General features: G+C 40.8%; 1 protein-coding gene across 8 annotated transcripts in view; it reads left to right on the top strand.

Annotated features, from left to right (window-relative positions):
- Positions 1-26,022, top strand: part of ROBO1 (roundabout guidance receptor 1) — a 698,238-nt gene that overhangs the window by 393,999 nt on the left and 278,217 nt on the right. The window contains exon 1 of one of the 8 annotated variants that reach the window (XM_039556132.1): positions 8,800-9,381. The exons of the other annotated variants lie outside the window; for them this stretch is intronic. Within the exon in view, the coding sequence (XP_039412066.1) occupies positions 9,327-9,381 (55 nt within the window). The 5' untranslated portion in view covers positions 8,800-9,326. Of the gene's footprint in view, positions 1-8,799; positions 9,382-26,022 lie in introns of those variants that run through there. 8 annotated transcript variants of the gene reach the window in all.

Raw genomic sequence — 26,022 nt, forward strand, 5'->3', positions numbered from 1 at the left:
TGAATGAAATCTCTCACATTTCTACTCAGGTGAACAGTTTACCCTACCAGTTAAAAAACAGTTCCCTCTTGGTTATTAGAAACTTTCCACAGCAATATGCAAAATTTCAATATTAAAAACTCTCTTACTGGCAAGGAAATCTGCCCTGGCCAATGGTTCTATGTGAGACTATCAGTTTTAAACTTGCAAAAGCAGACTGTTTCTCAGCCTCCATCATTACGAAGCAACACCTAAAAATGCCAGTTGAAGCTAAAACCTGAAATAATTTAATAAATAAATAATGTAAAATAAGTTGGAATCATTTTCTTCATCTTTGTGTGTAGGTGTAGATTTCAAATGATGTTTTTGACACATAATGTTTTGTGTCTCACTGCTGCTCTCACTTACTCACCTAAGAGCTACAGCTACAGGGATCATATGTGGAAGGTGTAGGTCCCAGATAATATCATCTCCTATTGCAGTCTATAGGAACTTTGCCTGAAACTTAAAATAGTCTTATTATTTTTTCAGTCTATCTGATATTGCCATCTGAACTGCCACGCTGGTCCTGTGCCTGGACAGCAGTAAGATTTAAAAAGCAATTTTTCTGTTCTTGTTGTGTTCTTTGAAGTGGGTTTTGTGAGCCCATGAAGCTCTGACTGTGCACTCCAGCTGAACAGTAGGTTGTTTGTCCAGCAGTGCAGCTGAGGGTAAAAGCAGATAAATTGTGTTTACTCAGTAACAACTAGGACAGCACAAAACTAGCCTATTTATATAAAGGAAAAGGGTGAGTTTTCAACTTTTTATTTGAAAGCAGACTGCTGCGTTTTTAAGGCCTCCTCCAGTGCTCAGTGTGTAATCTACTCTCACATTTTCTCTGTTAAGAGGTGATAGAAGAGGAAAGTGGAAGTTGTATACCTATCTGATCCTTGCCTAAGGTTGTGCTTTGTACTTGGGAAAATGCCATTGCAGTGTAGCAGGGCTGATCCTCCGACCTGCCAGAGGCAGCCAGCACTTCACACCCTTCCACTAACCCACTGGTTTTGAAATGGTCGATGTACGCCAGGGCAGTTTTTTGAGAGGAGCAGCTGCTGGCTTTAAATGCAATGCCAGGATCTCCGGGAAGAAGAGGAGGAAGGCGCTGACGGCATGTCTCCACAGCCAGGGGCAGGTCCTTGAGCCCGCTCCTCGCGCGGGGCAGGCCCGGCACACAGAGCCAGCTGCAGAGCAGCGCAGCCGTGTTATTACACTAATGAGCCTGAGCTAATAGGGCCTGTTGAGACACAACCTGTGTTAGCTCAGGCTTGGCACCAGCACAGAATATTTACTCAGCTTCTGCACTGGAGCTGGCTCGTGTCAGGCCATCTCGGAGAGTGGGAGGAATAGTTGTGTTACTGGATGCTCCTAACTATGTAGACATACCCTGACAGATTTGTCCTTTGGGAGGTTTTAAAGAGAACACATGCAAGACCAGTTTTCTTTTAATGAAATATTTAGCTGGGGCCCAAGGCCTTCCCTCTAGTTTGTTTTCCTTTTTTTCCCCCCCTTCTGAAGGTAGTCTGACCTTCTGTGCAAAAGGAGATGTATGAGGTATGGGAGCCTGGTACTGCTGCTGGAAGGAACTGTTTTAAAATAAAATAGCCTGCTGTATGAATGGGTATACAAGGCTCATTGACAGTATTCTCTCCCTCAGCAGTAATCCTTACTTGCCCTGCAGGTTTAGTACTTTGTCAGTGTCTGCTACTGAACTCCACAATGTACATCACCTGGGCACTTCACATCAGAATCCATTAGGATCTAGACCAACAGTTTTGACAAGACAAAATACGTTAAAAAGAAAACCCCCAAGTAATTCTGTGTTCCAAAGAGTGGAGAAATGCTTCTAAGGGCCAGAAAACATTTAATATCTAGCAGAATAAGATGCTTCTGATCGACAGAACTCTGTTCTCTCTTTTGAGGGTGAGGGATTTAACGGATCTTTTTTTTCCTTTTTTCCTCCATTTCCTACCTCAAAAAGTAGAGGTAGTTTGATTTTAGTCAAACAATTGAAATACGTTTATACATTTTCCTTTTCTAATTAAATTAAGTAATGTACATTTTCACAGTTCTCTTGAAGTGTGGTTTTGAGAGCTTTTAATATGGATAAGTATTGCTGGGGTATTTTGCAAGGCATTTTAGATTGACTGTGTATTTTGTACGTGCAAAAAAGGCTAAGGATGTGCTAGCCATCATATACAGAGGAAGGTAGATCCACTTGTTCATTAAAACAGGCATATTATGCCAGGGGACCAACAGCAAAGTGTACTGCTAATGTAAGATTTTTGCTGCTGCTTCCAGTAGCATACTGCATCTGCTGACAGGTAGGATGTACTTCTGACACCAAAGAATAAGCACACCATCATGGGGCAAAGACTTTCTCCTCTTCCCATGCTGGTCACACAGCACACACTCAAAAATGTCAGGGGGTGTAATTCAAATGCACGCTCTAGGCACGAAAACAGCATGTCTTTATCATCTGTAGTTCCATCCTTGCTTTCTTCCCTTCCTCCACTCAAGGGCAGAATGCAATATTAAAACTATAGTAAGCATTTTTTTTAATTAAAAGAAGTTAAATATATGGGATCAGATAGGCTTTCATCATACAATTATAAATTGTATGCTGGTTATTTTAAATTTCAACATGCAATTGAAATGGTACTGGGTGAGCTGGCTGGGTATCTGCTTTGCATTTGACTGAGTTAATTCACTGCAGGTATTCAGTTCCTAAGTGGCATCTGCTTTAAATATGAGCAGTAATTCAATCAAAGAAATAAGATGGATAGTTTATGTAATCCTTTTCATCTCCAGATTGCTAACCTTAACTATTCATGAATTATAAATGCATACAGCAATCTCAAATTAATACATGCAAACCCCCCTTTTTTTGATGGCCTGTTGAAAGCCATGGAATAGTTCCTTCTTTTAAAATATAATTGATGAAACTTACAAGCACAGTAGATCCTTTCTTCCACTTATTATTTGTAATCTTAAACAAAAATTTTGTGCAACTCATTTAAAATGGTTGTCTGTGGTAATATCAAACCTTTCCTCTGATGCAGGAACATAGGTAATTTTCTCTTCAAAATTTTGGATGCATCATTCTTACAGCCCTTTTCAGTGCCAACAGATTCTGTGGCATGATTGGGAACCCAAAGGCAGATATTACAGAACAATAACACTCTGTTGAAGCTCTCACAATTCCTGGAGTAATTAAGTAAAGGAAAAAGAAGCCTTTCTCTTTCATTCTGTTAGTTCATTCAATGCCATTTGGGTGATTTGGCTTGTGAGCTCTCTTCAGGCAGTCAGAACAATCCACTAGGTGACACCCTCATACTCCTCGTATTGAGGCAAGGAGATAGTGAGTACTGAATGGTTCATTTGTTAAACATTTAAAGCAAATACTGAGATTTCAGGGACAGGTCTCTCTTTGTTTAGCAATATCAGAGATAACACTGGTTTTGTAATAAATACTGTGTTGTTTGTATATAAATTACATATTAAGCAGATTAGCATTTTGTCACTAACAAGAACAAAACCACAAAGCAGGAGTTGTATGCAATATTTCCTATAATTATAATATTTTTTTTAAAGCATAAAGCTAGTCTGCTGAGTAGACTGAATAGCAAATATGCCTTTAGCATTTTTTACGGGGGCAACAGAAGGAATATAGCTTCAGTGATTTTTTTTTTTTTTTTCCAGAGGGGATGGGCTATAGCATCTTTGAACAGAAATGAAAAGACCCATTCACCCCTAATAGAAAGGAATATTAAAGGATAGAATTCAATGGAATTTTGCATGTTTGTGCCAGTGGTGATTTTTTCTTGAAGTTCTTTATGTTGATAATGATGCTTTATAAATCCTTTGAAGAAAGCATCTTTTATCTTGTTTTTATACACCTAGCATAATGAGGCTTGAGCTTCTTTAGGGTCTCTATCTGTGAATTCATCATAGAAAATAAAATACTGTATTTTATTGCTATTATTCCTTGCTCTGCAATGACTCGAGTACTATTCTAAATGCTGTATGTAGTGAAAGACACTGGAAGTCTGAATTCACTTGCAGTGTAATTAAGAGTAACATCAAAGAAAATAAGAATTACATCACAAAATTAATGTAAATAAAAGCAAAATCATGGTAAGGCCCTAGCAATCAAACATAAGAAAACAATGTCTTTGAACAGCATGTTTAAACAGTAACCAGACAGGTCAAGAAAGAGACAGAAATTGACTTATATGGGTATGGAAATCATAGCATTTCTTGTTTGCTCATAATAATTATCCCAATTAATTATATGGCAACTGTAGGTTTTCAAGCTTTTGCTATACATGCACTTTTTATACTCAGCTGCCCTTTACAGTACTCCTTCTTCTAACAATTTCAGTGCTTGTTCAGATCTGATGTAGAAAAACCCAGTTTATTTACTAATGAAAATACCATTGAAATAATATACTCTTCTGCTATCAGATATGTTTATTGACTTCAGCTAGGGTTCCTACCATGGTTAAGGCCCATTATATGCTTAGAGACAAATATACAAAGCGAGATGTATATATAATTCCTCATATTTTTCCATTTAATTTCAGCTTACACTTAGAAAAAATGTAATAGTTTTTTCAGACCGTTTACTAAATAATGCAACCGATCACTTCCACGGTGCCCTAAACAGTCTGGAAGAAAGAGTTTTTGAAACTTAGTTATATCTCTATAATCCCTATGATGTCAATGGAAGCTTAGTTGTAGCCTATAGAATAAAGGTACTGATTCAGTAATCCTGGCTGCCAGGCTCGGAACGATAAACTCCATGAGTTTCTGCAGACACGAGCGTGTGTGACCGTGTAATGTACACACAGAGGTATTCCTGGCAGCCAGCGCCGCAGATAACCGGAAGGCTACACGGCACTTTGGAGATCAGGAAGGGGGAGAGTAATTTGAAGTTCAAAAAGGTTTGTGGAGAGAGAGAGTTTGCCCCCACAACACATCCAAGACGTCATGTGCATATCTCTACCCTTGGAGGGAAGTGCCTGGGATCTTCAGTACTTACAGAAGTTCAAGTTCTTCTGAATAATCTCTCAAAGAACATCATCCCTTGTATCAGAGGCAGCACTGATTTTAGTCACTTTGAGGGAAGAGTGCCATCTGCTGAATCACAACTATCAGTTCTCTAGAACCTTTCCTTTTTTGTTTGAGGTTTCATGACCAACTCCTGCGCCTCAAACTCAGGCAGCATCTTTAATCTTGTGCTTGGTGATTCTGTTCTCCCAGAAATTACATGTTTGTGTAAGTTTTAAAAATGGTATTACATATTACAGAATAAACACAGCAAGTACATCCGCTGTATAATACTCATACACGTACTGTTCCCCACATCTGAAAAGGTTAAAGCCATATTTCTCTTCCTAGAAACATTTTCTGACAGATACACATACATGTGTGTGTCTCATAGGAATGTTTGCATGTCTCAGTATCACGGACAATAAGGGTGCTTTAATAGCACACATTTTGTAAGAACATCTGCAGAATTAAAGATGATGTCAATTACTTACAAGACATTCTGATGAAATTCTGTAGGCTTACAATTTGAAGAGATTCACTCAGCTGTGCAGCTGTTATATATTATTACAATCTAAACGAATTTTAAGAAAGATAATTAGAGCAGTATACATTCACTCCTAGCAATTTTTCCGAAGAAAGCACTGACAGCTAAACATTACATTATGAAGTATCTGAGACAGTACAAATTGAACAAGCCTTTGAAGCTCTACTGTACTTTCACTATAGGTACCTAAAGTAGAATGACTCTGTTCTTCTCAAAAGATAAAAATTTCTTTATAGTGATTGAAACAGTCCTAGAGGCTCATTAAAGATGGGGTTGCTGTGGCACAAAAGCTTTAAACTGTTTTACGTAGGCTCATCTCGTGATCACATGGTAAGGTCATTCAAGCTCCAGAGCTTTAATCCACTGCTGTGTGTAGAATTTCTCTGCATGTGAATTTGAAATTAGCAGCCAGCATACACAAGACTTTGACATGGCATAAAATTTTACCGGCCCTTGTTTTAAATTTACCTAAGCAAAAGTGTGTGTGAATCTAGAAACCTACTATTGCACTAATGAACAGGAAACAGATTCATCTTGAGTAGAGAAAACTCTCTGGGAATTAGGAAAATGTTTTATTCACCTTCTGTACACCTTGTATATGTTTGCTGCCAGTTACAAAGTAAATGGATTAATTTATGTTGCTAGATAATACATATGCCATAGAAATGCATTAGAATTATGTTTTATAATTAGAGATTAGAGGAAAAATTATACATCCCATATAAACAGAGGAATACATAAGAATGACACAAGTAAATAAATACATGTGTACATAAAAGATGTGTGTACATACATTCACAGAATAAGTGAACCCATTTATTCCCTTTAGAGTGGCCTACTGGTCGATGTGTGTATTTGCTTTTTTAAGAGATGCAATCAATTAAAATATGTAACTTAGTACAATGTGAGTCTGTCAAGTATTGATACCACAGAAGGAATAAAAAAAAAGGCCTTCAAAATGTTATTGGTGGTGCTGGTGGTGTGTTTTCCTCTGGAAGACTATTTAGTCTAGGCTTAAAAAAAAAGAACTCTGACTGTATAGGAACTGGAACAGGTTACCCAAAGATAGTATTAAATTTCAGTCATTAGAAATGGATAGTAATGGGATTACAAAATACCTGCTAGTGAGGGTCTACTTATACTTGACCCTCTCTGGGAAGAGAGGTGAAATAAATGAACTCTTGCAGCTCATTTTCAGCCCTGCATGTGACTCTCGTTTATTTAATTAATTATAAAAGAACAACCCCAAATCTAATATATTGAAATCTAAAACTTCTAAATAGAATTCAAGGATTATCTCAGGCCTCTTCACTGTTTTTGCAGTGTGGTTTTAACTCCGGAGGTGCAAATACATTTTTCTTTCATGAAGTGCAGCATGATGCATGAGGTCACAACAGGAAGAGAAATGGTTGGCTAGGTACAGCTTGAAGAAATCTGCTTATATTCAAAAGTATTCACTGTTATTGATTCCACAATTATGATTGCTTTCTAAATGTGTTTGACGTAGGACACTAATTTGTTTTTCTCTGTGAAAATTAATGTCTGATTGATGTTAAAGCACTGGATTGTTTTTCTAACTTTTGGGAGTTCTAATGTTTCATCAATTCCCATCAGTTTTAGAAGAAAATCTCACCAGTTTGGTTGCTGATGACATAGATACACTGTATTCATATAACCACGAGCTTCTTTTCCCAATGTAAACCAGTTTTGCTTTGCATTATTGAAAATTTGTCTTTATAGACCCTGTACACATAAAAGCAGACTAAAACAGATTCAGTGCAATCCGTAGGACCTTTCTGCTGTTGGAGTTTTGGTCAGTTTCCTCTGAGGGACACAAAACGGGGCAAACCCAGTGACATGCCTTGTGTTGACTGATGGTGCCTGTGAGCACCCGAACCTGTTTGGCTGAGAACAGTGTGGGGTCATAAATCCTGTGACAGGAAGTACATCAAGGGTCTTTCTCTAGAGTTTTATTATCCCACTGCAGACTTGCTTGCAATGAGGTTAATATATTCAATACACTGCTTGGAAATGAAATTTCTGATGTCTCATTCAATCCTCACAACTTAGCGAATCAAATCTAGGAATAGCTGGAACTTTGCTGTGAGGTGGTAGTGATACTTCTTCCAAGTACACCTTCTCTCTTCCCCTGCAGTGTTCTTCCCCTTCTTCCCCCACCACTACCTCTCGTGGTGTGACATAAAGCTGACATGGCCATGCGGAGTTGTTCCTGTAGTATTTATCTGTGCACTGTGCAGGAGCGAGGACATGAGGATGCTTCTCCTGGAGATTTGGTCCACGCCTGGAGCACGGCCAGGCCACAGGCGATGCGAATCATCCGGGGAAGCGTTGTTTCCTCGCTCCGTCGGGAATGCCAGTGGAGACCCGGGCGGGGGTTTTGTGCGTTCGTTTGTTTTCGGCGGGGGTGGCCGGGGGAGATCTGAACTTCTTCTGTGCCCGAGGCTGCCCCCATCCCCTCCCCGAGTCCTGGCTGCGCCGTGCCCAGGGCACGGTCGGCTCCGGGAGCCGCCCCGCGCGTTACCTTCGGCGGGGGAAGGGGCGGGAGGCGGCGCCGGCTCCGCGCGGGGCGGGGCCGGGCGGGATGCGCCGGGCCGGGCAGCGCCGCTCGGGGCGTGCGGGGGCCGCGTAGGTGCGGCTCCTTTAAGGTGTCCCGAGGCGGCACCAGACCTGCCGCGGCGGCGGCAGCGCGGGCAGCAGGCGGAGGCGGCCGGGAGGGGGAAGGGGAAACCCGCGGCGGAGGCGAGCGGCTCGACGTGACACCAGAAAGTTCAGGCGCGGCGGGCTCGGCCCCGCCTGACTCGTGCACCCCCTGCCCCGACAAGGCGAGGAGCCGCTCCTCCTCCTCCTCCCTCTCCTCCTCCCGCAGCCGCCGCACCGAGGGCGGGCGGTTGGGGTGGGTGGCTCGGGGGCGTTGGCCCGGGGAAGTTTTGCTCGCCCTCTCTCTTTCCCCTTTCTTTCTTCTTTGCTCCCATCGCCCCTCTTGTGCCCTCCTCCGGCGCTGGGGCGGGGGCGAGTGTGGGATTCCCGCGTGTCGGGGCGGGGGCGGCGGCGATGCTGGGCTGGGCTCGGGGCTGCCGCCGGGGCTCCCCTGCCCGCCGCCCCGCCTGACCGCGGCCGCGCTCCGCCGCGGCCCCCGACGCGCCCGCCTCCTTCCCCCGCCATGGGAGCGGGCGCTGCCGCCGCTCCGCCGCCGCGCTCTGCCCGCCGCTCGCCGGGCGCGCAGTGACTCGGCGGGGACACTTCGTGGAGCTCCTTGTCCGCCCCTCGCCTTCGCCGAGGGCGGCGGTGGCCGGTCCGTGCCCGTCCCGGCTGCGCTCCGTTACCGGCTCGTCCCGGGCGCCCAGAGCGGGGTCTGTGGCCGGGGCAGCAACTTGTGCTCGGGAGGCGGCGGACCTCGGCTGCGGGAACTCGAGGATCTTTTGTTTTCTCTATCGCTTTGGATAGTCCTGGGAAGTGTCAAGGCGCCGCTGAGCAAAGCCCGGGCCAGAAGGGGGGAGGCCGGCCGGAGTTGGCGTGCGGCTGGAGCCCCGCGGACCTGACAGCGCCGTGCCCGGAGGGGGCTCGCCCCGGGAGTCCGGCGGGATTAGAGAACCTCGCTTACGTTAAGCTTCTGTGGAATTACAACTGGGGCTCTTCGTTTCTCCCCCCGCTCTTCTGGCATGAGACTGCTTGCAGGCGCCACCCGAGGACAATGATCGCGGAGTTTGCTCACTTTTACCTCTTTGGATTCATATGTGTCACCTCAGGTAACCACCGCACGCGGGCGGGTCAGATACGCGGCCGCGGCGGTGGCAGCGCTCCCGCAGCCGCTCTCCTCCTTCCCTCTTCCCACCCCCCGTTTGGCCCCTCTGCGCTTCCCGGCCCCCTCCTTTGCTCGGAAACCGAAGCTCAGCTTCCAGCCTGTGGGCGCCCGGACCGCGTTTGCCCCGGGAGCTGCCGCCGGCCGTGGGGGCTGCCCGGGGCCGGGCGCGGGGAGCCGGGTGTGGGGGGATGCGCGGCTCCGGGTCCGGTCCCGGTCCCAGGGCTCCCGCCGCCGGCTGCTCCTGAGGGTCGATTGATGTAACCACGGCTGCTGCTGAGCCGAGGGGGCGGCGGGCAGGGACCCCCTTCTCCCGCGGGAGGTGGCTGCGCCCGCCGCTCGGCGCGGCTGCCCGCGGGTACCGCGCACCCTCCGCCGGGCGGACCCTGAAGCATCGCCCCCTCCCAGCCCTCGGGCCGGGTTAAACCCCGCGCAGCCGCCACTGGGGGGGACCACGGCGGTGAGGAGGAGGAGGGAGGGCTTGGGGATGGGTTTTGCTTCACCTTGACGATTAAAGTTACCCACGTGTGTGAAGTGAAGCGCCACCGTGCTAAGTGGGAGTGGGGGAGATGGCCGAGGAGATAGGGGGGGATTAATGGTCATTAGGCACAGTTTGCGCGGGGTTTATGCGTGTTGGGGCATCTTACGGTGCCTGTAGGTTACAGATAGGGCGGCAGTAATAGGGCATTGTGGAGGGCAGGTTTGGCTCTGGGCGCCCCGTGGAGAGCGGCGCTGGGCTCGGGGCGGGTGCGGCGCTCCCGGCGCCCGCGGGGCGCGCATGTGGCCGCGGTGGGCGTGGGGGGCTCGGGAGCTTTTCGGGTTTGTCTCTACGCAAGGACCCTGTTTCTCACAGGAGGCCGGGTTTATCTCCCTGCAGTATTGTTTCTCGTTCTTAGGAACGCCTTGTGTCACACGCTAAGTGAGCGCAGTAAATCCTTGTGCCATAGTGAAGGTTTGGGCACTAACTTTTCTACCTTAATTGATTTTTATAAATTTGCGGAGGACCCCTTTGAGTCATTAAAGTTATGGTAGCATGAGACATCCGGTCAGTGAATGAATGAATGAAGTTTTTGAAAGACTTAAGTACACTGCCTCAAGCTTTAAGTCTTAATTATGTCACTGAATGTAGTAACTTATGTCTGTTTCTAGATTATATCATAAATTTAACTATTAATTTTTTGCTCTTAGGTATTAGTTTGCTCCTTGTGGCTTTGGATGTGGAAAACTTTGCATCCCTGAGTAGCTCTCACCCTGTTCACTTTTGACCATGTCAGTCATGCCATCTTTAATTTGATTTTTCTCTGTGTTGCCTCCTTCATGTGATGGAAGAAACAAATGGAATGGGGAAGAGCCTTTGCACCCCTTTGCTCTTTCTGAATCTTTCATGGCAATCATCCCCACCTTAGAAAAGTTGATTTCATAGATAGCTTCTGTATTGGGGTGCTTTAAGTTCCAAGTTTAGAAACAATTTTATTCAATTTATTTTTGAATTCTCTTATCTACTTATCATATAAATGCTCAACAGAGTTAAGTTGCATGCAAGTTTTTTTTTTTTCAATTTTTTTTCTTTCCCTCCAGGATGGGGATGCTCTCTCTAATAATGTTGATTCCAGCTGAGTTGGAGAGGAGAAAAAAAAAGAAGAAAGTAATGAATTTTTATGGAGGTTTTTAATTTTGTCATGTAAACAAATTCAGTAAGAGAGATAAGAGACAAGCACCAGATAATAACTCTGTTCCAAATCCTTCACCAGAGGAATTTCTTTTTCCCCTCAACTACGGTGTGGTCAAGTAGTTAGTCTTGTGTCTGGAACAATGGAGATGCCAGAAACCTTTGGCAGGATGAAGTTTGAGGGCAGATGGCTGCAGTGCAGAAGGAAGGACAGGAGTCATCTACACCAGTTTTCACACTGAAATCCTTTGAGTTCTGCTGACAGCTGATCTTGCAAGTTGATTGATCCTTTCCTCCCTCTTCCCCTGAAGGTTCTCACTTCCCTCACTTACACCCACTACTGAATCAATGGTTTGTGTGGCCACACTCTAAATGGCATGTTAGAAACTTCTGCTGAGAGGTGGGAAATAATTGGGGGATGGGAAAGAGAAAAAAATTTAATAATAGAAAAGTAAGTGGGTTAGTGTTTGTTAAAACAGTAATTGGTAAACCACTTAGAATTTAAACCCCCTAATTTTTACCCTGGTGTTGTCTCTGTGGAATCCTGTGAAGTACCTTCTTTCATGTAAGCCTGTGGTTAATAAATGTTGAATAAATTTAAATTTGAATAGTGTTGAAAATTGGAATATAGCAGCTTTCCTCTCTTATTCTCCCAGTGTAATTTCAGTGCTTCTTTGCATAGAGAATAAAAATTGCTTTAAGGGATACTTCTCTGGTATCCTTGTTTTCTTGAGTATTTACCTGCATTCTGCCCTTTTTCCTTCATTCTGAGGCAGAATTTGCTTCAGAATGCATGGATTTTTCATGTCTCCACTCCCCAGTAAGCAGCATCATCAAATGAATATGTTTGGGAAAGAAAAGCTTTCACTTATCTGAAGGGCAACATGCAGAACATTTTTGCTGGGAACGAGTGTCAAGGTTCTGGTTTTCCACATGGGTGTTCACTGCTCTAGCAATTCTCAAGGCTAAATATGTCACTGTGTGATTTTTCTGTTTCCCTCCGTGGAAATCTTTATATTTTGACGAGTTATTTCATTGCATTGCTGATTCCCATCTGCTCAACACCCACCCTTTCCCCCTTTCCTGTCCATGTTATCCCTTACTAATTATTGTACTTCCAATGGGATTGGTACATTTGCTCCAGAGGTTTTTTCATGCTGTGTGGAACAGGCACTGCTGACACAGCGAGGCAGGCCTGTTTTTCAGTGATAGTTCTAGCCAGTGGAGGGCAAAATTGTCTCTTGTATTCCTTCATGGGAGAGTTATCTTCTGATGGTTAATAGTTTAAGGGTGTCCATGGAGTGTCCCCAAAGTCCTTTCCAGCTGACTAACCTACCTATTGGAGTAAATAAATCAGCCATTTCCTTGATACATTTTGTTTGTTTGTTTCAGAAGTTTGGACTTAAAAGCTCCCTCATGAAGTGCTAGACCATTTCTGGAAATGTTTCTACTCCTTTTACGTATTTTCTGTCTAACAGTAATAAATCAGGAGAGTTTTTTTAAAAAAAATACAGGGTAATTCAAAGGATTATGAAAGTATTAAGTTCCTAATCCGTAAAAGCAAGTAAGTCACCCAGGAAAACTTAAAAACTGCATTTTTCACCTATCCCCTAATGCATTGTGTGCTGTTCTAAGTAATTCTACTGTAAGAATATTTAAGAAGGATTGAGCCAGCTGCTTAGAGCTGAAGAAGCTGGCCACGCTTGTATTGTGTTGGAAGACGAAGCTAGCAGAGAAATAACCACATGCTGTAAAATTGATAATTCCTTACTTGTGATGAAATATTCCCCAAGTATCCAGGTGTTGGATTCAAAACCACTTATCCCTATGAGTACTGATAGTATCTGTGGAGAGCAAACTTCTTTTTTTTTCACTTTGTATAAATGCAGATTTTGTTACCTTTTACCTAGAAAGAGGCACTTTTTTTTTTTTTCCCCTATTGCCTGGCACTTAAGTTAGTTTAAACCAGAAAAACACTCAAGCTGATTTTTGCTCACTGCAGTCAGTGTTGGTTGTCAGATGTTTTTTGTTGAAGTTACACAGTAACTTCATTAGCAGGGATCATCTGTAATGTTTGGGGTACTGAATTTTGGGGGAATCATGTGTACTGTCCATAAGATTTTATTAGAAAACATGAATTTATGTAAAGAATACTCCTGAGTCTACATGATAAAGGTTTTGATTGGATCTACAAAGATAGATGGGCCATTACAAATATCAGAAACCAGTGACACACAGGTAGCAGTGTTATCACATGTTAATATTAGACATTAAATGCTTGCCAAATGATGCTTTAGCATAAAATGCTTTGGAAGTGATGGCTAGAGAGATTCCATAAGGAATCAAAACCACTTTAGTTTTCATTAGAAGGTGGAAAGAGAAAAAATTTAGAAATTCAAGACAGAAAAATCTACAGTTGTACTTAAGAATCTGAGAACCTGTTCCCTCACTCTCAAATAACATTGGTTTTGGTTGGCACTTAATTTTCCTAAATAACTGGAAGAGTTTTTTTTTCACAGTCCTAAACAACTGTAATATTATGTCTCATTATGGGATAGCTTTCGCTAATGAATATAATAATAATTTGCTGGGTCTAGCAAGTCCAGTCAGTTGCTGCAATTCTCAGTGTAATATTTCTGTTGTTGTTAAATGCGCTGGGTGGATAACGGTCACTTGGCTTGGTGTCCTGGTAGCTGGCTTAGATTCTTCTTCAAAATTTTCCTTTCATAATGAAGATTCCCACAGTCAATGTTTTAAGCTGTGAATTTGTTGTGAGCTTTATGTACTTGAATAGTTAGGAATGAGTCATTTTGCTGTCAATAGTTGTTAATATTTCAAGGTTACTTTGTGACCAGGAATTTAGTAGGAGCCTTGCTCTTTCCAAGCAAATGAAAGGGCACTTAAGAATTTCATATGCTGAGGTCCCAACACATTTTATTTGTGTACTCAGTTATATAATCTCATTTGGTGGTGATAACCTTCCTTAGCTTTACACCTGAGTGCCTCTTCATAAAATTGTAAGGTAAATAGTGAGGTAACTGAAGTAGCAACCAAGGTGTATTTTAAGTCCAATAAATTGTGTAAACAGGGGAAGTAAGAGTATTTTTCTGTTAGTGATGAGAAGCTTGACCAAAAGGTGAGAGTAGAGCAGCAAAGAGATATTTTTAAATATTGAAAGCTAGAGATGCTTTTAAGGGCAGATAGTTTGTTAGTTTGTATCTCCTTTAGGAGAAGGAAGGTGTGTATATGTATGTACACATGTATTTATGCACATACGTATATATCTGTCATACACTGATGTCTCTTGGCTGACTGTGTCAGCCTTAGCATCGGCACTGAATTGCTGTGAGCAGAAGGAGATTTTATGTGAAGACAGAAAATGTCTTAGGAGCACAAATGTTTTGTATTGCCGACATAGATGCAGCCAGCTATGTTGAACTCACACAGCTGAGACTTGGTACTAAGGAAGATCTCAACAGGGGAAAAAGTGAAGCACCTGGGAAGCTAATAATGACTTCTGGTTTCAGTCAGGTGTGCAGAGCTGTGTTATTCTGTTGTTGGTCTTGAGTTCTGGTTTTTAAAGAGCTAATTCTTTTGGTATCCTAATTATTAATGTAAGCCAATACTGTGAGTTACCTTACCCTGAAGGTGATGGTAAGTTTTACTGAAGTAAGAAGGGGATGAAGTTAATTCTGGATGTCAGAAATAATTTGTTGGTTTGCTATTTATTAGGAAAAAATAGTGCATTTACCCAGATTTGTCCACAAAAATGATAGAATATGGTTCTGGAACATCATGAGGGTAGGCCTTTCCAACCACGAATGTGTATGATATAATTGGTGTTAAAACAAGAGCACACAGGGAAAGATGTGTATGTGGGATTGTCCATTTCAGGTGTAAGTAGAAGGGGAAATGGCCTACAGTTCAGTGAAACAATGAATAGAGACTTAGGGAAAGTATATTCTATTTCTTTTCGTGTCTTTTGAAAAAAAAGTGAGGAAACTATTTTTTGTGAGAAAGTGAAGGAGTATATAATCAACCAATGAAGTTAAATACTGTCAAATACTGAGAACTGTTCTCAGACTTGTAGGTATTTTCCATGCCTCTCTTGTTCTGAAGCTTAGGAAAATTTCTGACTAAGACTCATGTGTCTATGTGTGTCTGTGTATGACTGATTAAAACAAAATTGATAAATTGACAGTAATGAGATTTGTGAGTGGCGTCAGGCCAGTCTTTTTAATTAGAGCCTGCTTGCCATCTGAGCAACTGCAGCCAAGGGGAAGGTGCAGAGTGCTCTGCTCACACCCGTGAGCAGCCAAGTCATTTCACCTTTGCTGAGGACAGAATGGTTTGTGGGATGGTATGATCTTAAGGTGGCCTTACCAAAAGAAGGCAAACTATGCAGAGGAGGAGAAGAGAAAACCTTTTGCCTTTTATTTTAGTGGGAAATAATGTTAATTGTGTTTTCTGGAAGCAGAAACATGGAAAATTAGGAAGGAGAATCTACTGGTAATAGGCAGAGAATGCGCTTGTGGATTTAAATAAAAGATCAGTTTGTTTTAAGAGTTTATAATGCAATTTTGTGTCCTTGTGAAAACTGCATTTCAGGTCCTCAGGCTTACTCACAGTTTCTTTCAGCACCACTATCCAAAGACCTACACAAAACTTGAGTACTTTTCCATCTAGGTTTTAGTGAAAAAATGGGCTGTTGGAGGAGTGAAGGTCCTCATGGTGCAACTTGGGCATGCCTTCACCTTCAGATGTAAATATTCAGTACATGGATTTTGGTAACAGCAATACCATGGATGTCATCTCCTACCTAATTTTTAACACATTTGGGCTTTATCTTAAGGGATTTTTTCTATATATAAACTCTAAACAACTAGTGCGTAAAACTTTTTCTGTTTTTAAATAAAGGCATCTTAGGTATTTATCTTCTCATTCAGAAGGCTGACATGTATAGAATTCCTGTATTAGCGTCTGTACTTTCATGTAATAGTAAATGTATTGCTGAAGATTTCTTCCTTACTTAGCATTCAAAGAAATTCTATTAAAAAGTACTGTATTCCATATCTAAACAATAGGAGAGAACCTCTATGGGTTTGTTCACTGGTGGTAGAGGTAAGTTCCACGAGGTACTCCCATTTAAATCTTGTTTTCTGCCACCAGACTTTACACCTCTGTGGGGCATAGAGCTTTTTGTACTATGTTAAATGTTTATATTTATTTACATTTAAGTAAATAACTGTAAATGAGATTAAGAGAGCGTTTCATTTTAGTACAACTTGCTATAAATTCAGCTTAGACCAAAATGGGTAGTTGAATGCATTATTATTATTGAAGTGGTATGAATATTCTTAATCGGAAAACAAGCCTGTTGTCTGGACTGTTGCATTTTTGAAATGCATATACGTTCTTTGAAGAAATGAATAGTCAGATATGCAAAATTATTCAAGCTGCCCTTTTTGGTTGGGAAGTATTTGCTCAATATGGTATTGCATTACCTTAAGTCTAATGCTAATATTGTGAATGATTAAAATAATATGAACACCCCTGACTGTAGATTAAAGATCTGTAAATCTGACAAGCCTGTGCTGAGCTCTGGATTTAAAATCTTAAACTTGATATTTTATTTTCTTCATCCTGCCCAGTGAATTAGCAGTGGAATTAGCTCAGTTGTGGAACAACCTATATTTCCAGACATGCAGTGCAGCGTATAGCAGGGATCAGTGTCTTACCAGTGCAGGCTGGAGTCATCCATGACAGCCATCTGAGAGAACTGTATAGTCTGTATTCTTTTCATGTTGCTCAATTCTGTAGTCTTTGTCTTTTGCTCCCTTGACTGTCTTGTACATAAATCAGAATTGTGATTTCTGTAGTACTGTTAAACTGTTTCATGCTAGTATTGCATTAAAACTTGCTTGGCTGGCATTTTTGTGCCTTCTGAAATTTGCATGTCCTCAGGCAAGGTATTTATTTTAGATTCTGGGTTAGTTATATTGCATCTCATCTAATTGCTTAGATGCCTTTATATTGAAGATTAGACACATAGAGCAGTTCATGGTTATAAACTCGTGTATAGAAGACTTAAATTTTACTATTTGCTTCTACAGTAACATAATAGAGATGAACAGTTTTTGTCTTAGAAATTAGGTTTTGATACATGGGTAAGAATTTAATGTAGGCCTAAAGATGTGCATTGGCTCAACTTTACTTTGTTCTGGAAGTAGGTGAAAGGAGAAAGAAATGGTGTTTGATAGTGACCAGATGGACATGCTTGCAAGAATGGCTTGGATTTCAGTAGTCACTGGACCTCAGATTTTTGGATTCCAGGGCATTGTGAGTTGTTCAAGTTGGGAACCTACAGTCTAAATTTGGAGCCACTTAAAATTAGTAGTACCTGTTGAAAATCTTGATTCTAGTGTTTAAATTAAGTTTCCTAAAGTGTTTGATTTTATCTTCAGTTGCAAATGTTTGTGGATCATTGTGGGTTCTTAGCCTGTCTGAAAGTTGAGATTGTAGTGAACATTGACTTAAGAGCCAATTAACTTAAAAAAGCTGTATAACTTTGAATTTGCATGGGCCTCTTTAGCTCTGTGAAGGGTGAGAAGCCAGTCAAAAATGTGTTTGAGTAGGTATTCTTTTAGAAACTTTTCAGCTTGCCACTTTTGTAGGGCATTTTACTAACACTGGTCAAAAGCAGACTTTTCAACCCAGACATCTTCTGTTGGCCAAATAAGCCCAAGCACGTAACCCCAAGATGAGGAGAGCAGCCCCCAAATCTACAGTTGGGCCTGTATTTATGTGCTGAAAGCATAATACAAGGTCTCAAAATCCTATTTTTAGATCAAATGCTCAGCAATGTCACCAAGCTTTTTCTTCTATCATCACCTTTTGGAACCTGGTATTAAGCTTGGCACCTGGCCTAGCTTTGTGCTAGGAGATCTCTTGGATGCCAGGCAGGTTCAGAACTGGAATTTGCAAATTCTGAATGCTTCTCCCCTCGCCTCCCACTCGCAAAACAACTCTGTCAGTGCAACTTTTTGGGTTTGGAATATATCTAAGGCCCTAGGAGCTGCAGCTGACAGGTACTTCATAATCAAAGTGTTTAATGGTAGGAGGTGATGAAGGGGAAAAAAATTAAAAGTAGTGTGAGGAAACAAGAAGAAAAGGAAACAAAGTAAGTAGGGATAGTAACAACCTGCTTTACTGTTTGCTTCCCGATGCAGGAGTTGGCACAGGAGAGGGTTGAGTTTGTGGGACTATGATGCTGTAGCAGCAGAATGTAGGAGTGAGGATGTTTATAATGAACAGGTTTGACAAAAAGGCCTGATGTAGCTGTGGAATGAAACTTGCACTATGCTAGGCATAAAAGTGATTGGCAGGAGGCCCCATGTGTGGAGTAAAATCTTGTCTTCACCAATGTGGAAAATTATGGTTTCAACTGCAAAAGGACGTGAAGCTTGGAAGGAATTAGCATATCTCTAGCACCGAGTGGCATCTGGAACTGAATGGCTGGGTTAAATCATTCAGTAGTGATTAATGAGGCTCATTGCTCAGGTTATACAGCCTTTAAAAATTAAAAGGAGAAATGTAAAAGTAGATACAAAGCAGAAAGAAGGAACCAATGCTGCTATTTACCTCTTGAATACAGAGGGTGGAATGAAGTCTTCTCTACCCTTTGATACAAGGAGAAATCTGTTAAGTGCTGCTGTTAAGCTTAGAAACTAAGAGATGAACTTCTGAGTAATTGTTTTGAGGAGCGTTTTGTGACTTTTCAAACGTGTATGTAGCAATGCAGGCCTTGAAATGGGAAGGAGTATGCAGGATGAGATTATGCTGCTGGTGAGTACTTTGCTTTTTAGAAGACTTCAGAAAATAGTGATTTCTGTTTTCTCTCCCACTCATGAATGTTAATCTCTGTTACCTGTGCAGAAAGCAAATATTGAAACATATAAAGTGAAACAAGCTTAGGGACGTAGTGAGCACTTTAACTTTCCTTGAGCATGATTCTGGCAGTTGCTGAGCTGAATGGTGATACAGCTTGGTGTCATATCAGGAATAAATGTTCAAAATGCTCAAAGGCTGTTACTCTGTAGGAGGATTACAGTACACACACTTCTGTTTACTTTCAAGTTTTTAATAGAGCAAGTACAGAAACTATTGAAGTGTGTGTTCGAGTGTTAGATGGGGATTTTTTTCAGAATTGCGAAAAGAAACAAATAGTGGCATCGTTAATGGTACTATTGCTTAAAATGGTTGACCTTTCCACAGCAAGTTCATCTAGGTAGAAAATAAAAGGGAGCTAGAGTAAGGTATTATCCCTCTGGAGCTCAAATAGAATTCCACTTTAATTTCTACCTGCTAGGGGATGAAGTTCCCTAAGTGCACTGCTGAAAAATCTCTGCTCACAACAGTTTTGGCTTCTGGATTGCTATTTTTTTTACTTGTTTAGTGACTATCTTGCTTTTATTTGGGGAGGGGATGGTGGGGTGTTCAGCAGAAAATAAGAAAGTTTGGGTTTTTTTTTTTAAATCTTTTCATTCAGACTCTAATGTGGTTCTCATGACCATAATGTGGAAGACTTTTTAATCCTCATCCACCCTCCAGTGCCTCATATCAGATGGGGATTAGTTTTTTCCCCCTGCATTTGCTGGGACAGCCAAGGTAGGGAGGTCGACCTGGTGCTTTAATGTTGTGACCAAAAAGAGTGAGCATTATTTTCACAGGAAACTTGGGGTTGTTTGCTTGTTGGTTTTTTTTTGTTGTTTTTTTTTTGTTTGTTTGTTTGTTTTGTGTTGTTGTTGTTGGGTTTTCTGTTCGTTTGTGTTCGTGGTGGTGGGGGTTTTTTGTTTGGTTTTTTTGTTGTTTGTTTTTTTTAATTGTTTTACTTTAAGGTTTATTGATAGTGTGAATGTTTGTTTGATTTTTGAATAATAACTCTGAATATTTTTGGGGGGGAAATGACTGTTTAAATGTCTATGAAGTTGATTATTATTCCAAAAAGATTAGATTAAAGTCTGCACTGAAATTATTGTGTCTTCAGGATTGATATTTCTGTCTTTGACAGAAATTTACATTTTATTTTACATCAGTTTCCAGAAAGACACTTAGAGTTTATTTGTCTGTTACCTCATTACAGGAAGGAAAGCAGCAACCTCTCAGCTAGAAATTCACAGTGACCTACAGTCTAGTAATAATTAGAATTAAGCAGAGTTAGTAATTTCACTTGGTCATTTCGTCACAATTCCTGTAGGCATGCAGCTGATCATTTCGAATCTCATAAAATGAAATTTTATTTTACTCACCTTACTAAGGTCAAGTAAAAAGCCACATCAAGTTAATGAGTCCCTTTCTTTGCAATGAACTGAACGTGGCATTTGTTTTTGTTCTGGCAGTCATGAAATCACAGGGTGTTGGCGACAAGTCCATTATTGGCTCTGTGCAGTGTTTCTGAGGGCTTTTACTCCACCCAGTGTATTATGTGTGCAGACTTTATCGTACTTGTTAAAACTTGTTTTAAATTGAGGATTCCTTTTTTGTTTTTCTTTTTTTTAAAGCAGTAATAAAGAGAAAATAAAAATAGCTCCCTCTTCTTTAGTAGCATAAATGAAAGAGAAGCAGCAACTCATTCCTTTTGTGGCCTGAGGAAATAAAATCTGGATGAGTTTTCAGCCCCTTAAAGTCGGAGGAGGTTTGACTATTGATGTCAGTTTTTATCTTACTTTGCAGAAGCTCAAGTTGTGTGTCACTTACTCTACATGATGTTACATAGAAACCTTAATAACGGGGAAAAAGAGATGATTACTAACTGTTCTTCTTAACTTAAAATGAGAAGCATTCTTAACTTAAAAAATGAGAAGCATTTAATGGCTTATAAAATTTTGTGATTTAAGTTCCCTTTTTTTGTTGATTGTAAGATTGAATTTCTTGTGTGTTGTTGGTGCTGTTGGTGTCTTTTATGTGGTAGTCAATCTTTCCTCTGCTTCCAGAACAGCCAAACTGGTTTCGTTTTAGCTCCTCATTTTTGTTTGGTTTTGGTTTTTTTTTTTTTTTTTTTTTTTTTTTTTTTTTTTTTTTTGTATGTTTGTGTCTAATAGCTTTTTCAAAACATTTCTGGTTTGGAATTTTCCTGTGCTGTACAGTATATTTTTTTTTTTTGGTAGCATTTAGGGAAGTATAATGCATAAATCCAAGAGTTTGTTTCCCTTAGTTGTGATTTTTTTAGATACCAAAAATCCTCAACTGTCACTGTTGCTCAGTTTTGAAAACTAATACAATCTGGTTCCTACTAGACAGTGTTTGAAGGGAGCCATAATGTATTCTAAATTTAAAATGACAATAAGCTCATCAGCTTTTAGAATGTTATTTTCAAATCTCTACTAATTTTTTTTAATTTCCTTACAAAGTTTTAAATTACACAAAAAATAAAACCAGACCTTCCCCTGTGACTTGTCCTTTTCCCTAGAAGTACCAGGTGTCTGATCAATAGCATGTGCTGGGAAGCAAGAATTTCATCTGAGGAGACTTGAAATGCACTTATTTACAACTTCCATGAGCTACAAGTTGTATGTTTCTTTTTGTTTTGCTTTTCAACTGGTCACTGCTAGGTAGAGTTTCATTATTTTGCTACTGATTTAAGACACAGATATGTACATAGCTTTCTTCAGGCTTTTAAGGGCTCAAGTTTAAGTGGTAGATCATTATTCTACGTATCAAAAGTGAAGGGTGATTAACTCTGTCTGGGTGCATGCAGTGTAACTTTAGAGGCTACAAATGTTGTTACAAATCAGGTTAAGGTTTAAAGGTGAAAGTTTGGCTGAATGAGTTTTACAGCTTTAAGTTAATGTATGCAAACAAAGAAAGTCTTGTTTTCTACCCATCTGTGTCTAATGAGCAAGTAGCTTGTGGTACAGAAAAGAAAACAGGAATATTGTGCAGTTTGCCATAAAGTTAAAACTACACACTTTTTACTTCAATTTAGAAGTTCCATTAAATAGGCTGAATCTAATAACTTCTCTTTGGGCTCTTCATCATCTAAATATAAAGTGAAAGGATAATGGCTTTAAACTAAGTGATAATGATAAACTAAATGATAATGGCTTTAAACTATTGTAGCTTAACTTTTTGCATTAATGTATTTTTGTAGATTTCCTCATAATGCCATTAAATAATTCGAAGAACCTGTTGAGGTAACACATAAAACTCTCCTAGAGTGTTTAAACTTTTCTTATAGATAGTTCTAAAGTAGCATTGATTCCTTGGATTTTCACTCAATTTTCTGACTAAACCATATTCCTGAAAGTGTAAGTTCAACAGCATGTGGGAAGAGAATGGCCATTTTTTGGATGACAGGGAAGTTATGCAGAAAGGCTGGAATTTTTTTTCAAGGTATCATCCCAATTTATGATGTCAAAATTGTAACTAATGAGACAGGTAGGGCCTGTCCCTGTGCCCTGTCCAGGTATTGCCCTCACTTACCCTTAAAGATTTCTTAAATAGCCTAGCAATTGGGAAACTCTTTTGAATTTCTGTGATCAATTCTATTTACATTAGCTAAAAGTTAAATAGTGTGGATTTTTATGGGACTATATAGTAGCATGAGAAGCTGTTCAGTTCAGCTGCATCTGAAGTGATCTAATCTGATAGCAATTCTGAGTGCAAAAGCCAGGGTGTATAAATGGAATGAAACAAAAGGGAAGTGATTAACGGGAATAAAAATAAACATCTTTTAGTCTCGGTAAATGATACCTTTAAAGCACAGCAGCCTTGTCGAACATAATTAAAGTTGTAAGAACTGGGGTAGGGTGAGTGGGCTCTATTCTCTGAGGTCATGGTGGAAATACAGAGGTCAGGGTTTTGCACTTAGTCCTATGTAAACAATGTCATGCCTTGGTAAGTGTAAGAATTGATTTAACTAGGTTAAGATAATTAAAAAAAAAAAACCCAAACAACAGCAACAAAACCCCTCAAAAAGATTAAAAAAAAAAAAACAAAAAAAACCCAAAAGAAAACAAATCCAGGACAAGGGTGTGCTCATTTGATATCAAAATTTGAGTGCAGCTTCCATATCCTCTTCTAACCAGTTGATGGGGAAAGGTGAAAAGTGTGAAGTACAGGCTTCTCTTGGGGATGCCTGTTTCTCCTGAGTGATTCTGTGGTGTTTGGCTTTGTGCAGTTAACATCTCTGTAGCTTTCCCTGAGCCTATTCCTTAAAAATTTGTGGGTAGGCAGTGTTTGGTTTTGCCTCTGGTTCAAACTGAGGCTTCTCCATAAAATTTTGTATTTCTATTTATGTCCATTGAATATTATTTTTATTTGCTGGGGAGTGTTTATATATTTCTTGCACTCATGAATCATAGAATAGTTTGAATTGGAAGGGACTCCTGAAGATCACTTGTCTAACTCCCCCCTCAGTGAGCAGGGACATCTTCAACTTCATCAGGTTGCTCAGAGCTCTGTCTAACCTGACCTTGAGTGTTGTGGTATATCTCCCCAAGTATAATACATCTTCATTTAGTTCCAGTGGTTGTGGGGTTTGATTGTTTTCTTCGTTAGTGGTTTGGATTATGTATTCAGACTCACATTTATGCATGGTAGAGAAGAAATTCTAGGGTATAGGGGTACAGTTCTGCCTTCTGAATGACAGGAATTTTGTTTCTTTTCCCTTTGACTCATCTCTGACTCCTTGTGTTGAGCCTCTTTTCATTATGGTACATCAACAGTCAGGGCAAACCAGCAGCTCCAGACAGAACATGTCCCTGACTGGCTAAAGAAGGAGGGCTGGCAAAACCCATGAGACTTGAACTGGAAATGGAGTTCTGGAACTTAGTCTGGCAAGCAGAGGCACCACTCCCTCCCAGAAGTTTCCAGGGCAGTTGCTCAGGCTTTCAGAGGCTTTGTGCAGCCATTTCCCAGCTGAGAGCTGGCTGGGGTTGCCCAGTTAGAAATGTCTGGTTGTATGAGCTGTCACTAAAGAGGGCTGCAGGCTCTTGCAGAAGAGGAAGATGGGTGTTCAATATAATGATTAAGTATGAGGAAGAAACACCCTGCAGTTCCTGGCTCCAACTGGCTCCAAGCAGCTCTTCCTTGGTGTGAATTGCTGCTTTAATGTAGGTCAGCTTTAACTGTTGTAAATGAGTGTAGTTCTAGTGAAGTCAATGAGCCGCTGTTAATTTACTTCACTTGAGAATCTGCCCCAAGTAGATGAGCAACTGGAAAACTCAAAGGGAAGTGCTTATCCAGCAAGAGAAGTTCAAAACCAGTGAGGTGTTTTCTATTAGTTTTCTTCTCCCTCTCTTCTGAGGAAGAAGTTAACATTCCTACATCCCAATGGTGTTTAGTGAAAGTAGAGTTTTATTCACCTAGAGAAAGCTTGTAAACTGTTGCTGTTTTGGAAATAAAGGGATAATAGGTGTTTCAGCTTCGCACTCCAGATCCTCTCTTTGCTAATAAAATGAGTGGGTATCACTTCACAGCACAAAATTGTCAGTCAGCATTCAGCATGACTGACATAATTAGCAGCTTCTAGCTGGAGGAGGCTGAAGATTGCTTTTGGCGGAGACTGCTAACTCTACCTTGCCTTGCTTACAGAACCAGAGGCATCACAGACCCCAGGGGTTTTAATATTAGTGAAAATTAAATAAACGCTGTGTTTTACCCCAAAAGCTTACATGGCTGTGTCGTAGTTAGTGTTTACTTGTTGCTCTTAAATAGTAAAAGAACAGAATGTAGACTGGTTACACCTCTGATGAGCCTCATGAGGCTGTATGCTCTGTGCATTCAAAACTACTTCATCAAAGGCAGGCTTGGGTCAGCCTGGTCCTTACAGATGCAAATGTATGTCACAGGAAATTGCAAGACCGGTAACACAATTTTCTATTGTTCAAAAAATAATAACCTTACGGATCAAATGAAAACTCTGGCTGTTCTGGCAAGCTAGATGACAAATCTGGTGACTGCAAAAGCCATGTCAGAGCAACTCAGCCATTAGTTTCCTAATCTAATGTCATCAAGCAATGCTGTCTTGTAAGTCTTTTAAGAGGAGTCATATGCTTTTAGTGACTAGACTGTGCACTACTTAAAAAAGGTACAAATAAAAAGAAAAAATGAATTCCACAGTGTACTGCATACACACCTGTTGGAAGAGTGTGCATTAAATGAGGGAACATGACGCCAAGCGACTCAGTGTTGTTGTTGTCCTTAACGATTCAGCTCTAGCCAGGGACTCTAAGACTAAACTCTTCCAACTGATGAGATGATGTGGTTACCTGGTTTTAATGTTATTTGCAGGCCTGGAAAATTTTGTTTTGTTCAGTTTGAATTGCAGCTCTTCACTGCCCAGTACTTTGGTTCCCCCTGTAAGCAGATGCATTGAAGTTTCTTACTGCGGTGCTTTGCATACCAATTGCTCTGTATTTATACTAGGTGCAACTATGCAAGATGTTTACTCTTTAGTGTGTATTTCCTGTTTTTGTGATCAAATAGCTCTGGGAATATGGCATCGTTTTACTTTTTAAACATTCATAAACACATAATCAGGAGCTTTGCTACTTTCCCCCTTCCACAGGCACTTCAAATTAAATGTTTAGCCTGAATTTTTTTCTGGATAATTCAAAATGGTATCGAGAATATCATGTTGTGGGGGTTTTGTTTTTGTGTTTTGTTTGGGTTTTTTTTTTTTTTGGTGGGATTTTTTTGTGAATTGCACCCTGGTTGACTGTGTAAGACTAGTTGCCATTTGTATTTGGGACTCGTAAGAGAATCTTTGAGTCACAGACATTTAATCTGGTGGCTGTATGAATTCAAGGTTGTAAAGAAAGTCAAATGCAAAGAGAGTCTCCTCAATATTTCTTTTTTCCCAGCTCTGTAATGTGCTTTGTATATATAAGGAAGCTGGATTCTATGTAGTTTTGTGTT

The sequence above is a fragment of the Corvus cornix genome, chromosome 1 (genome assembly GCF_000738735.6).
Source record: "Corvus cornix cornix isolate S_Up_H32 chromosome 1, ASM73873v5, whole genome shotgun sequence".
NCBI classification, from domain to species: Eukaryota; Metazoa; Chordata; class Aves; order Passeriformes; family Corvidae; genus Corvus; species Corvus cornix.